Source organism: Indicator indicator, chromosome 18 (assembly GCF_027791375.1).
Source record: "Indicator indicator isolate 239-I01 chromosome 18, UM_Iind_1.1, whole genome shotgun sequence".
NCBI lineage: Eukaryota > Metazoa > Chordata > Aves > Piciformes > Indicatoridae > Indicator > Indicator indicator.
The window spans coordinates 5,033,971-5,049,138 of NC_072027.1; the positions used below are offsets into that span (position 1 = coordinate 5,033,971).

The 15,168-nt window shown below is 53.5% G+C and overlaps 1 protein-coding gene across 4 annotated transcripts in view; it reads left to right on the forward strand.

The window, feature by feature from the left end:
• LARP1 (La ribonucleoprotein 1, translational regulator) overlaps positions 1 to 9,134 on the forward strand; it is a 41,358-nt gene extending 32,224 nt beyond the window's left edge. The window contains exons 5-19 of one of the 4 annotated variants that reach the window (XM_054389440.1): positions 337 to 510; positions 663 to 806; positions 1,519 to 1,681; positions 1,925 to 2,069; positions 2,293 to 2,467; positions 3,233 to 3,402; positions 3,685 to 4,044; positions 5,176 to 5,299; positions 5,900 to 6,105; positions 6,180 to 6,286; positions 6,673 to 6,824; positions 7,139 to 7,283; positions 7,527 to 7,636; positions 8,177 to 8,304; positions 8,892 to 9,134. In XM_054389440.1, the coding sequence (XP_054245415.1) occupies positions 337 to 510; positions 663 to 806; positions 1,519 to 1,681; positions 1,925 to 2,069; positions 2,293 to 2,467; positions 3,233 to 3,402; positions 3,685 to 4,044; positions 5,176 to 5,299; positions 5,900 to 6,105; positions 6,180 to 6,286; positions 6,673 to 6,824; positions 7,139 to 7,283; positions 7,527 to 7,636; positions 8,177 to 8,304; positions 8,892 to 9,110 (2,522 nt within the window). In that variant the 3' untranslated portion in view covers positions 9,111 to 9,134. Of the gene's footprint in view, positions 1 to 336; positions 511 to 662; positions 807 to 1,518; positions 1,682 to 1,924; positions 2,070 to 2,292; positions 2,468 to 3,232; positions 3,419 to 3,684; positions 4,045 to 5,175; positions 5,300 to 5,899; positions 6,106 to 6,179; positions 6,287 to 6,672; positions 6,825 to 7,138; positions 7,284 to 7,526; positions 7,637 to 8,176; positions 8,305 to 8,891 lie in introns of those variants that run through there. The other 3 variants (XM_054389441.1, XM_054389442.1, XM_054389443.1) reach the window with 3 other exon arrangements.
• The last annotated feature ends 6,034 nt before the right edge of the window (positions 9,135 to 15,168 follow it).

Consider the following 15,168-nt stretch of genomic DNA (forward strand, 5'->3'; position numbering starts at 1 on the left):
CAGAAAAGGCCCTTGGCTGTGGATTGCATCAGCCGTGGTTGACGCGTGGGTTTAGTGTGGCCCCAGCCTCAGTGGGCAGAAAGGGGTAGAGGAAGGACAACTGCTGTGATGCAGTGGGGGAGTTTTGTGTCATGCCCCTCCACGCTTGTTGTAGAGTTGTGGTTAGAGCCTTTCTACATCCATGAGGCCTGGAGGGATGTTTGAGGACAGAGTTCATCCAAAAAGCCCTACTGCTTTTTCCCCTCTGTGTGGGTGCTGTGTGGCAAGAGGGAGCTGTGGAGAAAGAAGCTGACACTTGCTGAACCTGTGTCATACCCAAACCCTGTCCTTTTGCAGGCAACAAACACAAGTGGGTCCCTTTGCAGATAGACATGAAGTCGGAGGTGCCTAGGGACAAAACAGCCTCTCGGAACAACCGGCAAAATGAGCAGCACAGGCACCCCTCCAACACCCGCAGCGAGCTGAAAGGTAGGAGCCCAGCCTGGGAACCCCCTCTGCCTGCCCTGGCTGGTGGGGCAGAGCAAGCCCTGGTGTCCAGGCATGGCATGGGGTGGTGGGCACGCGTCCTCCATTCGAGGGGCCCTGGGTGCAGCGGGATTGCTCCAGGGAGGTATTTTCAACCATTAACGTTGCTCCTGCCTCTCCTTCCTCCTCTGCTTCAGGCTGGCACCCTGACAACAAGCACGAGCGCAGCTGGCAGGACCACGACGAAACCTCCAGCGTGAAGAGCGAGGGAGGAGCTGTGCGAGGGACCTTCCGGGGCCGAGGCCGGGGCCGTGGCAGGGGCCGTGGCCGAGGCAGAGGAGGTGATCATTTTGTGTGGTCTTGTGACAGGAAGGACAGATCAGGGCATGTGCCAAAGAGTGCAGGGCTCTGTGTGTGTGTGAGAGAGATCTGGGGCTCCAAAGCAGGCTGGGGAGGGCAGAGCATTCTAGAGATACAGGGAAATACTGTGCCAGGTCATCCCAGCTGGTAAGTTGAGCTGCTTTTAACAAAAGCAAATTACACTTACTAGTGTTTTAATAAAGGCAGACATCTTTCTGCTAATCAGGCCAAGCTCTCCACTTGCTTTCTGCCCCTTGCAGAACCCCTATATGCAGAAATTGAAGCATTCTGATATTCTGCGTAGGCTTTGTCACATTGAGAGCCGAGCAGGAGTCATAGTTTGGATGAGGAAGAGGTTCTGCACTAACACTTGACAAGGGCAGTCAGTGTCTGTCCTAGCCCTGAGAAAGCTTCAGTGTGGGGCTTTCCTCTGTCACCTAGGCTACCCAGTTGCTCCTGGGTCAGAGGGCTCCTGGCCTGTCTTTAGCTTGGTCTGTCAAAGCTTCACTGGGATCTCTTCTGCAGCAAAAGCTGAGATCAGGAGGGTGGGGGATGTGAATGAGCATTGCCCCATTGTGGACTGCCACCAGGGCCCCAGAACCAGTGCAGAGGGAGCAGTTCATGCAAGAGTCCAGCCCTGGCCTGTGTAGCAGTAAAATGGACTCTGTGCTTACCCTTGCTGGTGTCCCACAGGGCACTTCGACTACCAGTATGGGTACCGGAAATTCGAGGGCTCAGATGGCTCCCGCACCCAGAAGTATGCCAGCAACATCACTTACTACTTCGACAACATCAGCAGCGCTGAGCTCTACAGCGTGGACCAGGAACTGCTCAAAGACTACATCAAGCGGCAGATGTAAGCACCGCCCCTTTGTCTGAGCACTGCTGGCTGGGGGGATGTTTGCAGGTGCCCTTCCTGGAGACTGCGTAGCTAACCCCGTGGGTAGGGCTAGAGCTGAGGTAGATTGACTTCACAGCACGGGCTTGTCCTGTGTCTGGGCTCACCGGATACAAGTGTGTCTGTGGGGATGATTTCCTTAGGGTGTCCAGAGAAAAGTGGCTTTGGGCTGGCTTTCACTGCTTGTGTTTGTCATTACAGAGAATACTACTTCAGCGTGGACAACCTGGAGCGAGACTTCTTCCTGCGCCGCAAGATGGACTCGGATGGCTTCCTTCCCATCACCCTGATTGCCAGCTTCCACCGGGTGCAGGCCCTGACCACAGACATCAGCCTCATCATTAAGGTGAGGGCAAGGAAAGACGGACTTCTCTTCTTGTTCTGATTCTTAACACTCCTGTCAGGCCTGTTTTTCTAGATGGGCTATGAGTGACATGCAGGGGGAGCCCTTTCCTTGTCCTTGATATGATCCCTCCTCCTCTTGGTCCTTTCTGGAAGAAGGTCTGGGGCTGAGCCACTCAATGTGCCAGAGCAGAGCTCTATGTTAACAGACTGTCACTTGGTTCCAGGCTCTGAAGGACAGCAAGGTGGTGGAAATTGTGGATGAGAAGATTAGGAGAAAAGAGCAACCAGAGAAATGGGCCCTGCCTGGCCCTCCCATGGCTGACTACACACAAACAGACTTCTCGCAGTTCATCAACTGCCCGGAGTTTGTGCCCCGGCAGAGCTTCCAGAAGGAGACAGGTGAGCACTAGGGGAATGTGGAGGGAAGTGTGGGCTGCAGTGTTGGTACTGCAAGACAGGAGGGTTCACCAGGGCATGACTCTACCATTTGCTTTCTGTTTGTGGTGGAAGCTGGTATGGGCTCAGACTCCCAGAGTACTGCTGCTTCTGCACATGGAGAAACCTGAATGAGACTGAGTCTCTGGAAGCTGAAAGAAATCAGCATGCTTACTGCTGTTGTGCAGAGCAGGGTACACTTGTGAGCCCAATTTTTCCTTAGTGAGTGAGGGCACAAATGGGGCAGCAGGTATGGAGCTGTCAGAATGCTGGAGAAGGATCTGCTGTCTTTTATGGGCTGCCCCCTGCTCTTGCCACCTCATCTGTGGGGCTGGCAGAAGCCCAGAGCTGGTCCTGAGTAGCCAAGTGGAGGATCTTCTTGCTGCTGCTGTAAGTTTTGGTAGGAGAAAATCTGTTTCCACTGTCTCCAGACTGTCTTGTGAAGGTTTCCCTGAGAGCAACAAAGCACCTGCTTTAGGGCTTTGTGTGTCTGGGAAATCATCACCTGCAGAGCTCCGTGGCCACCACCAGCATCACAGCCTTAACTGGAGATGTTTGGCTTTGTTTTTTAACCCTCTCCCCTTCCCTCCCACCCCAGAACTTGTGGGCAATGTGATGGTAAGCCTTGGCCACTGGGTGCTAGCTAGACCTTCAGGCTGTTTAATTACACAACCCCCAGGCTTCTTCCCTCCCTCCCTCTAAAGCACTTTGTGGCTTTTGTTACTCTAGAGTCTGCTCCTGGCTCCCCACGTCCTGCCAGCCCAGTCCCCACCAAAACAGAGGAGGTCAGTAACCTGAAGACAATGCCCAAGGGCCTGTCTGCAAGTCTGCCAGACCTGGATTCAGAGACGTGGATTGAAGTGAAGAAGAGACCTCGGCCCTCCCCAGCTAGGCCCAAGGTAGGTGGATATGTAGGTGGATATGTTGGGGTGGGGGTCTCCCAGTTGTCTGGATGACTTGAATCAGAAGAAGGCGGATTTCAGATCAAACATGATCTGTTGGTCATGGGAGTGATGTTGTAGTTTCTCCTGGCCCTATCTGACGCACTTTGGAACTTCTCAGTGGTGTAAATGAAGTGTTCTACCCAGACTGGCACCTTCCCGCTGCAGTAGGGAAACTAGGGGCCACAGTTGGGCCTCTAAGCAGTAGGGTTGTGTCACTCTTGTTCCCTCTACCTGTAGAAACCAGAAGAGTCAAAGACACCGCAACAGCAAAAGCAAAAGGACCAAGATGAACCTGAGGAGCTAGACTTCCTCTTCGACGAGGAGATGGAGCAGATGGACGGCCGCAAGAACACCTTCACGGACTGGTCGGACGAGGATTCGGATTACGAGATCGACGACCGCGACGTCAACAAGATCCTCATCGTGACACAGACTCCTCCCTACCTGCGCCGGCATCCCGGCGGCGATCGGACTGGCAACCACACCTCCAGGGCTAAAATGAGCTCGGAGCTGGCCAAGGTGATCAACGATGGGCTCTACTACTACGAGCAGGACCTGTGGACAGAGCAGTTCGAGCCGGAGTATTCGCAGATCAAGGTGAGAGCAACTGAGCCAAGGAAGGGAGCGTGTGGAGAGCCTCATGTGCAGCAGAGGATCTCCGCCTCCTTGGCGTGGGTACAGCTAAGCTGGGATTAGTCCTGTTGCAGAGTTTGGGATTCTAGCCCCCAGCATTGTGCCCTGCTGCATTAGGGTTAAACATAGCTCTGTAGCATGGTGTAAGGCTGCAGCCAGGTAAATAAAGTGCTAGTAAGGAGGTGTCCTGGAACATGGAGCCCATTGCTCTACTGTCTGACAGGTTTTTTTCAGACAGTGGTAGATCTAGGGGGTGAAACTGGGTCTGTGCAGTGTTTATAGTGCTCCGTGGCATGGTCCCTTGGAGACTGCACTTACTGGGACAGGTTCATAGATAGCTAGCTGGCTAGGCTGCACTTGGCCTGTGGTGTTCGCCATTTTTTGTGCCAGTTTGCATAGACGCTGGCTTTATATAGAAAACCCATCTGCTGCTTTGAAACATTTGAGTCTCAGCTTGGTGACTCTGACTGGCTAGGGATTTGCTTACACTCGTTCACCAAAGGAAGTTAATTTGTCCTGTTGGAGCTACCAGCTGGTCCCAGTGTTCCCTGTCTGGTATCTGTCACTCTGCTGAAGCTGTGCTGCTCTCTGGGGTGGCAGAAGCTGGGAGTGTGAGGAAAGCAGGTGACAGTGGCACAGTGTGTGCTGGGTCCCTCAATTATATAAGAGCATTGTGCCCCACTGCTGGTGTTGCTGTGAGAATGCAGGGAGGAGGCTTTGGGGACACAAGAAGGTGGTGGGGGCCAGTCATTAGTTCCAGAGCTTGCCTTGAGCTTTGTTGCACCAATCCTGACCTGAGTTGGTAAAAGCCTAAAAGAAGGCAGGCAGTGGTGAGTGGAGCTACCTTGTAGGATCTCTGAAAGCTTAGGAGGAGTGAAGTGTCTCACATCTGGCCCATGGCAGTGCCCAGTTCTGTCTGCTGCATCTCCCCTTCCTACCACTGTGCAGCAGGTTGCCCTTCTGGGCACCCAGGCCCCTTGGCTGCGCTTGGTGCTCAACTGTTGCTCAGGCAGAGCAGTGGTCTTGATGAGCTGATGGGATGAGGGGAGAAAAGAGGGCAATTGGTTGCTTCATCGTCTTCCTCTCCCAATGCAGCAAGAGGTGGAGAACTTCAAGAAGGTGAATATGATCAGCAGAGAGCAGTTTGACACCCTAACCCCAGAGCCCCCTGTGGATCCAAACCAGGAAGTTCCTCCTGGTCCCCCCAGGTTCCAGCAAGGTAAGAGACAGGGGGAATGAGTGGGTGATACTGAATTTATTCCTATTCTGCTTGATGAGAGGCCCTCAGAGGTTGGGTAGTAGCTGAAGAGAAAGAATTGGGGTGACAGGCATGTAGGGTTATCTTTCCCAGTTTTTCTCCCATCAGAAGGTTTAGAGGCTTCAGAATAGGAGGCCCAAAAGCAGAGGCATCCCAGTTGCATGAAGAAAACTTGGCAGACTGGTGTAGCTCCCTGGATGTGACTTTCCTCCTGGAGCCTCTCTATACCTGGAAGGCAGCTGCATGCTATTCCATGCCTGCTTCTGTGTGGTACTTTGTGCCCTGTCCTTCTCTCAGGGGTGGGATTTGTCACTGCTGTTAGCCACTAGGAATGAGATACCTTGTGTGGGATCACTGGAAGCTCAGTCCTTGGATCTGCTGCTAGGCTTTGGGCTGTGTGGCCAAGCTGGTGACATGCTGAATTTGCAGCTGCTTGTCTCCAGACAGCTGGGATGTGTCCCTGCTGGATCCCATCTGGCTAGGTGGATGTCCCTTGGCTGTAGTGACACTTTCATGCTCAGAGCTCAGCTTGACCTGGGGTGGGGGTGGTTCTCTCTACAGTACCTACAGATGCTTTGGCTAATAAGTTGTTTGGAGTCCCTGAGCCTTCCACCATCGCCCGGTCTTTGCCTACAACTGTACCAGAGTCACCCAACTACCGTAACGCCAGGACCCCCCGGACCCCTCGCACGCCTCAGCTGAAGGACCCAACACAGACGCCTCGTTTCTACCCCGTGGTGAAAGAGGGCAGGACGATAGATGCCAAGGTGGGACCGGGGCTGAGGTGCAGGGTGGGAGTGGAGAAGAAAGGGACACGGCCCTGATGCACCATGTCTTGCAGACTCCGCGGAAGAGGAAGACAAGGCACAGCTCCAACCCTCCCATGGAGTGCCACGTGGGCTGGGTGATGGACTCCCGGGAGCACAGGCCCCGAACTGCCTCTATCAGGTACTAGAGACAGGCGTGTGGGGTCAGGCAGAGCCAGAAATGGGAAAAGGAGTCAGCATGGGAGGAAAGGGGAAGCTTACTGCCCGGACTTGCAGGGGGAAGTCTCTTGTTAGGTGACTGCAGAAAAGACTGAGACCAAACTTGTCTCTTCTGGAAAGAACTGAGAAAAGTCCAGAGCCTTGGAATAACAAGTTGAGACTTGTTTGGAAACACTAATTCCCTTCCTAGAAGGACACCTTGTGGCTCAGGTCCTGAACTCAGAGCAGATAGTCACAGGAGAGTTGGTGGGACCAGCAGACACGTGCTGTGGGGTGGAGCATGATCACACTCTGCTGTCAGCTGGCTGGTGCCAAGGAAGGGGATTGACAGGAGTCTCTCCTGCCCAGCTCCAGCCCCTCGGAGGGGACCCCGGCCGTCGGAAGCTATGGCTGCACCCCGCAGTCCCTGCCCAAGTTTCAGCATCCTTCCCACGAGCTGCTCAAGGAGAATGGCTTCACGCAACATGTCTACCACAAGTACCGTCGGCGCTGCCTTAACGGTAGGGACACCAGCAGGGCGGGGACACTGGCACATGAGGCATGGGGCAGGTGTCTGTGCAGGTGTCTGTGCTCTGCTGCCTGGGGGAGCAGGAGCAGGCTGCAGTTGCAGGAGGGCTCACACACGGAGATAAGCAGGGTCCTGCAGGACAGCCTTGCTGCTAGCAATGTCTTCCCCCAGTTTGTCTTGAGTCCAGCAGTGGGGTTGGGTGTAGTTACAGTGCCACGGGGTCCTCCTGTAGATGAGGACCCATGCAAGAGCTGGCTCCATGGGAGAAGCTCTCTGCCTTGTAACCGTCCCCTCTCCCTGAAACAGAGCGGAAACGCCTGGGCATCGGTCAGTCCCAGGAGATGAACACGCTCTTCCGGTTCTGGTCCTTCTTCCTCCGAGATCACTTCAACAAGAAAATGTATGAGGAGTTCAAGCAACTGGCTGTGGAGGATGGGAAGGAAGGATACAGGTAGGAGATGAGGAGCAGAGTGGCTTTTCCGGGCAGGGGAGTGACTGGGGAGGGGTTTGGCCTTTTGCAGGGCTCACAACAAAATAAAGGCAACATCTTTGCCTTGCTCAAAGGTATAGGAGTGGGGTCATCCATAGTCACCTCCTGCTGCTTGCAGGAAGCAGGGCTCTTTGCTCAAGAGCCTCTGTCCGAGTGTTGGGTGTGCTGATGTCTGAGCACCATGTGGTGGATGCTGTGTTCCAGGTACGGTCTGGAGTGCCTTTTCAGATACTACAGCTACGGGCTGGAGAAGAAATTCCGGCCGGATATATTTAAGGACTTCCAAGAAGAGACCATCAAGGATTATGAAGCTGGTAGGTGCTTTATTGGCCTCCCCTGGGATTGGCAGAGACGTAGCCCAGCTGCACAGTCACCCCTGGACCACTTCTTGTGACTCTGGGCAAGCCATGCCATGATGTTATGTTAATGTGTGTGGCTGGGACTGGCTGGATGTTCTTTTGCTCATGTCACAGAGAGGGTTGATTGGATGCTCACTGTCCTGAAGTCTGATGGGAGGTTGGGAGCGATGACGAAGGTGGGCAGTGGGAGGTTGTAGCTGGATCAGAACATTTCTCTAGAGACACCAGTTCCTCTAGGATTTCTCAAGGTCTTGCAGTGTGGCTGAACCTTGTCAACATCAGGCTAGACAAGTGTGGGATATTTCTTGTCAGGAGGGCTGCCTATTACTTGTGTAGCTTGCTTCCCTCCAGGTTTTCCATCTTGCCTTGGTTGTGCCTACTAGTGAGAAGCAAGGGTCCATGGGGCAAGCAGTGGGAAAGCCTGGAGGAAAGGGTTCTGATGTCTGGTTTTAATTTTGTTGTGCTGATGTCTGGTTTGGGTTTGTTCCCCTCCAGGACAGCTCTATGGGCTGGAAAAGTTCTGGGCCTTCTTAAAATATTCCAAAGCCAAAAATCTGGACATTAACAGCAAACTGCAAGAATACCTCAGCAAGTTCAAGCGCCTCGAGGACTTCCGAGTGGATGTGAGTAGACACAATGGCTGCACGTTGCTGGTGGCCCCTTCGAACAGCCCTTGACCCTGTCTAAGTTGGCCAGGAGGATTTTGGAGGCCGGTCCCTAAGCCGTGCCAAGCAGGGGGGGTGGGTGACGCCTGGTGGCGTGTCGTGTAATTGCAGCCGGGCGAGAGAAAAACTACAGGGTTTGCCTGTTGCAAGTCCACTTTGGAGCAGCTCTCTGGGGAGCTGGATGAGCCCATCTTCCTTAGTGACCTGAGGAAGGGGGTGGAAAGCAAGCCTTGATGACTTGAGGGGAGCCAGCACTGTGTGGAGCTTCAGCTCCTGGACTTCTAAGCTGTGTCTCTGTTTGAGAAGAAGGTGCCTAAGAGCAAGTTGCCACCGTTGTGCTTGACTAGAAATCAGTCTGTCTTTCTGTCAGCAAATCTGGCAGTGGTAGATTTGGAGAGGAGGGCTTGGGGTAAGTACTTTTATTCTTTGTGGGACAGGGAGAGAAGTTGCAACTGGAGGTTTGCCAGGGGGCTGTTGCCTGATCCAGGGGGAGGGCATCTGCATTTTGGGGAAGCTCTGCTGATACTGAGGTGCTTCTCTTCCAGCCACCCATGGGGGAGGAAGGTGGACACAAGAGATACCCTACAACGTCAGGAGATGGCAGGAAGCGCTACCCATCCCAGTCTTCCAGCAAAACGGTCAGCCAGTGCCCATCCAGCCAAGCCCACGCCTCACCCAGCCAGCCTGCACAAGAGGATGCCAAAAACCTGAGCCAGCAATCCCCTGCCCCATCGGCTGCAGAATCGCAGACAGTGGGGAAGTAGAGAGGCTGCAGCGTCTGCTTCCTGCTGGGGGATGGGGTGGGTTGGTGGGGGATTGGCTTGGAGAAGGGAAGACCTGAGGGAGTGGGACAGCAGGGGAGCTGGAAGGTGGGTGCCCAGGAATGGGCTGCTTGGGAGAAACTTCAACGCACACGATTTTTTGTCTTGGGGCTGGAAAGCAAAGATGATCTGCATCTAAACCACCATTTTGCTATTACAACCCTGACCAGAGCCAGACCCACTCCCAGCAAACTCACCTTTTGCTTTCCCTCCCCTCCTGTGCACACACTCACGTCTTTGTGTCTCTTCAAGAAAAAAAAAAAACAATGTTCTGGCTGGGTTGGAAAGGGGAGATTTTTTTATTATTATATATATATATATATCAAGTTTTAAATTATTGCTAGAGGTTCGTCTGAATTTACCAAAACAAGTCTGCTCTGTGCAGTCCCAACGACTCCCCTCTGTGTTGCCCCTCGGCTCGCAGGGCAGCCTGCTTAGGAAGCTCGGAGGAGTGAGGTTCCCCGCAGGGGGACTGAAGCTGCGGCGCCTGGCGGTGCTGCGGAGCCTCTGATCTCCACGCCCTGGCTGACGTCTCCCATTCCACGTACGGTGGTGCCCCTCCGACGCCGACCGTCACAAGAGCATCGCCCTGTTCATCCTCCTGCTCCCTCCCCCCCAGCGTCTTCACCTCCAACCTTCCCGAGGGTCTGGCTCTCCCTCTGCCCGCCTCTCCTTTTCTTCACGGACAATGTGGAAGTCAACCAAAGGACCTTTGCCAAGGACAGGCTTGTTCTGACTCCTTCCTGTGAGGATGGCTGGTGGGAGGCCTGCAGGCACCTGGACTCGAGCCTGCATGGACAGTGCACCTGCTGCCCCAGGAATGCCCATCATGAGCAAAGACAGGACTTTGCTGAAGGAGGTCTTCTCTTCCTTTCCCTTGGAAAAACGAAACAACAACAAAAAAAAAAAAAAACAACAAAAAACCCCACAAAACACAAACTCCTCTTAAAAAAAAAAAAAAAGAGAAAAAACAACAAAAACAAACTCTCAAAAGACACATCTTCCTTTGCTTTCTTCCTTGGAAATACTATTGAAGAAAAAAAAAAGAAAAAAAAAGAAACAAAACAACAAAAAAACCCCACACACACAAAAAAAAAAAAGAAGTTGCCTTATGGTGGAGCTGGCCCAGGGAGGCTGTGTGGCTTCCTGCACCCTGGGGCGCACTGGGCTCTCAGCTCCCCCGGCCCAGAGACTCCTCACGGCATTGCTGCCGAGCTGATCTTCCCTGCGGCCTTTCCTCTGACCCTGCAGCTTGCTCGGCTGCCTCCCCCATCATGGAGATCCCCTTGCCAGCCCAGATTCTCCTGGGGGAGGGTGCTGAGGGCAGTCAAATCAGACTCGTGCTAAGTAGCTGAGGCCGCTGTGTTGTGTATATACCATTGTAGCATCCTCCCTGCCACAGGAGCGACTGGGCCTGGGGCCTCGCTCACACCCCTGAGCCCTCTCCAAGCAGCCTGGGGCAGGAGGTTGGTGTGCTTCAGTCTGTGCCTCCAGCATGGTCAGGGGCATGAGTGGAGAGATTGTCACAGCAGCTGGAGGGACTGGTCCTTGCTGCGAGCAAGTGCTCTGGAGGGCTGGCATGTTCTTGGTGCCACTTGAGGCTGTAGGCTGACAGTGAGTGGTGCAGCCCCAGGGAGCTCCATCTCCTGCAGCCATCACTGGCCTGGGGTTATTGGTGGGACTTGAGCTGGGTGTGAGCAGGAGACCTGCCTGGCAGAGGAGGGCTCTCACCTGGCTTGCCTTTGTGCATCATATCTTGGTGGGCGGCTGCATGGAGTCTTGTGCTCAGGGCAGTGTCCCTGGGCATCCCCAAGGGCTGAGGTAACACCGTGCTGCTTCTTGCTCAGCTGAGGCAGGGTGGTGGCTGCCGAGCTGCTGTGGTTTTTACTCTGCTCTTCTGCCCAGTACCAGGTGGGCTCTGGCAGGCCAACCTTTCCCAGACCCGTGAGGTGGGTTCCTTGGAGGGGGCATGTGTCAGAGGGGCAAGATCTGTTCCTGGGCCCAGAAGTAGCTGAAAAGTCATGCTCCCCCCAAGCATGTAAGGGAGCCACTTGCCTTGGTGCCACTGTGCTTCATCTTGGGGTCTGGGGTACCAGCTCTGTGGCTGGCTTGGTTGTGGCTGTGGCACTCCAGCCTCCTGATCGGCAAAGCCTGCTCCTGTGTGCAGTGCAGAGCTACCCAGAGATGCAGCTCTGTGACATCACAGGCAGCGTTTTCCCAAAGTATGATCCGGTGCTGTGTCTCAGCTGGGAGGAGAAGTCATCTCTCCAGAGCTGTCCCCATATGGCTTCAGGGCTGGCAGATGAGAGCAGCCAGGAGCTGAAAGCTGAGATCAAGAAGGCAAACTGGGGCACGTTGTTGGTTGGTAGCAGCTGCAGATGCTCTCAGGGCCCTGGCTGAAATTACTTTCCCAAACTGACACTGTGTAGAAGGTGCTGCTTTAGTAGGTTGGGGGCTGGACTGGTCTGTGTGGAGCAGCTTCATGAGCTGCTGCTAGAATCAAAAGCACAGCTGGGTTTGAGTGAGGCTGGGTCGCTGCTACTTTGCTGCTTCCTGGTGGTGTGATCCTGTCCTGGTCTAGGCAGCCCTGCCACATTGCCCTGCAGCTCGGTACCACCTGCAGGCCCCATTTCCAGCATGCCAACCTGTCTGAGTCGTGGCCTGCTCCATTGGCAGCAGCAGTGCTCTGAGGTTGTGGGGTGCAGACTAGGCCAGATGGGCAAGTAACATTAGTACAGTGCTGTGGCTATGACTGTTATCTCTGGATTTCCCCTTGTGAGCTGGAGTCAGATCTCTGAGGTTATGAATGCAGCTGGATTTGCTCCTGATTTGGGAAGAAGGAGCCTGGGAGGATGGAGATGGGGTTGATCAAAGACATTTGCTGGTCGTTTGCAAGTGGAGCAGTTCAGGATGTGCCGTGGGTGGTCCTTGCTCCTGTGTCCCTGTGCTTGTCTTGCTGGTGCATGTTCTCTTTTGAAGACAACTGTCTGTTTTAGCAACAAATGAAGTAGGAAATGAGGAGGAACAAGCTCCTGCTGCAGAGTTGTTGCTTGTGGAGCAGACTGTAGAATTGTTTGGGTGGTAGAAGAGGTAAAAATTTCCCAGAGAACTTCTGAAAATCTGAATTAATTTTAAATTATTATTTCTTTTTTATTTCTACAGCTGAGACTCTAGTCTTGGCATGGAAGGGTTCCCTGAACCCCCCACCTGCTGAGTCAGTGGCTTGTTGAGGCTCCTGTGTGAAACCCCCATTTCCCAGAGGAAGATGGGTCAGAAGAACACTCTCAGTGATCCTGCTGCCCTTGTGGACTCTGTGCCTTGTTTTACTGTTTGGGCAACAGTGTAGCAGGGAGCAAAGGAAAGATGGATGTGACAGCCTGAGGCAGCTGTTGCTTGCTCTTGCCTGTCTTCCCCTGAACTGAGGGAACATGGGGTGGTTTGCTTCTGCTCTCTGCTGGGACATGATGCCCACCATGAGGTCACGGTGTGGGTGGTGGCAGAGGGCAGGGAGCTCCACAGTGCTCTGGTTACAGGGCAGCATCCTGTACCCTTGTGCTTGCATGGTGGCCATGGTGAGGCCATGGTCCTTGACAAGCTGAGGAGGGGTCGGCCATGGTGAGGCTTTCCCTTGTCCTGTGGTTTGCATGGAATCAGGTCTGCAGAGGCTTCTGGCCTCTTGCCGTGTAGCTGCGTATGGAAAGCATCACACACAGCTGGCACCACCATGGGACAAAGGGACAGCTGTCCAGAGAGGGGTTTTGCTTTTGAGGAAGCTCTTGCATGCCTGCCAAGGAGGGAGTCTGGCCTTGCTTTTAGCGTGGATGCTTCACCATGATCATGGTTTTTTTTTCTTTGTAATATTGGTGGTCTGAGCATTTGGGCACAGGTACTGCTGCCAGTGCTGCTCCATCCTGCAGCTTGTGGGGGCTGGTGCCCAGCCACTGGCATGGCCGGAGGGAGCTCCAGCTGCTTTTGGAAGGGCTGGGGGAGGCCACTGGGCCCTCAGGCAGAGCAGGGCGAGCGCTCCCCTTCTCACCCTTCTCTTCAGGAGATCCCAGGCCACTACAGCTCCCCAGCTCTTGTTAGCCCATCTTTGGGATGCAGGTGGTTGCAATGGGTACAGAGCTCTGGCGTGGGGTCGGGAGTGGAGGTGGAAGTTAGGTTTCAGAGGAGGCTTCATTGCTTTGCCACGCTCATTTTGGGGAGGGGGGACGTTTAAAAAGTAATAATCCTGCTGCTCCGTTCGCCTGTCTGTCCCTCTTCCTGCTGCCCCCCTCACACCCCCTACGGCAGCTTGTCACTATAGCCCTTGGGGTCCCTTGAGTCTTGGCAAGGGCTTGTCCTGCTTGGGACTGGTCACTGTACTGTAACAGACCTGCGTTAACCTCAGCATCCTGCCACGTGTCCGCACGCGTTCCGCATGGCAGTGCAGAGGGGGCCTTCTAGCTGTTAATGCCTTTCCAGTTATTTTAATGAAAGAAAATTTAAAAAAAAAAGAAGAAAAAAAAAAAGGAAAAAAAAAGCTGTGTTTGCAATGCTTATTTTCTTCTGTCTCCTCTGAGACTGGTTACATCACTTTGTCACTGTTTGGAATGGATGCTAGGCTCTTTTTAAGAGAGGGTTGCTACACTTGATGTTAAATGCCTCACTGACTCTTGTTTCTGGGTTTTCCTAAAGTTTCCAAAACAGGTAACAGGTGAATTTCTTTTTTTCTTTTTTTTTTTTTCTTTTGCAAAAGGAAACGTTCATCTCGGTGGCGTGGAGCAGGTGGCTGGAGGGCAGCGTCTCAATGAGTAGTTTACAGTTTCACTTTCTGCAGACACTTGAACATAGGACCGATGTATCTGTGACAAGCACATCCCTCAGTGGGAGGCTCCAGAGGAGCAGGGAGCGCCCTGGGCACTGGCTAGATCCTTGCAGCATGTGGAATGAGCTCAGGCCACCCCCCAGGTGCCCACGCTGGCCCCCTGCATCTTGCTCTCCAGGTGTCAGCCCTGCACAGGGGCTGGCTCGTGCCAGTGGTGCCCCTCACAAGAAGGGGATCTTGACACCGCTTGGTCCCATGAGCCTCCCCAGTGCAGCCTTGCTCCCTCTCCTCCTCCCAGCCTGTCCCAGTCCCGTTGAGGTCAGAAACTTTGATCTATGGCTCAAACCCCTGCTGAGCTGTGCCCTGGCGAGGGTGGCCCTCTGCTCACTTGCCTGGAGCAAAAGGGGTGGTGGTTCGATGTGCTGGCCCTTCTCAAACCCTGTGTGTCCCAACCTCAGCCTTCTGTTTCCCAAAACTAGAAAGTGTGTGCAACCTTCTTCAGCTGCATTTATGTAGAGACAGACTTAAAATGACTCATCACAGACCATGTATCACTTGGGAGGAAAATCTTGTTAATAAGGCCCGCTGTACATGATCCATCCTCTGTCGATAGGACATAATCTTTGACCCATGTGCTAGGATCATCATCACATATAAAAGGAAAAGAGAAAAATGTAAAATACTTGAATGAGAGCTTGTATTATAACATTAATATTATTCAGAGTATCTGCTTTCTAGGCTGATGTGATTCTCATTATTCTAGTAATGCTTTAGTCCTTTGTAATTTGTGGTAATTATGCTTTTTCCTTTTTAATACAAAAAAAATGTATAAAAATAAAAACTTCAAAAGGCAATGCAGCCTGCACTTTCTGTTTGCTGGCATGCCCTCTCCAGGGGCTGTGGGTGGATGAGCAGCTGGGTTCAGTCCTGGGAGCTTGTAGGGACTGGGTGCAGGAAGAGTTGGCTTCCATGGGTAAAAGCTGGGCTGACAGCAGGTGAGTGCAGCGTGGGTCAGCCCTGTGTGTCCTCTCCCTGGAGGACTTGCTTAGGACATGGGTCTGGCAGTGGTGGGAGGCAAGTGTCTAGTTTTTGTCCCAGGCCCCTAGGGAGGATTGAGACTTAAAACAGAACCTGGAGATCTGCAGCATGTCTCCAGATGGGCTGTTTAGGTGCTTATGGCTACTTTTTGTTGGG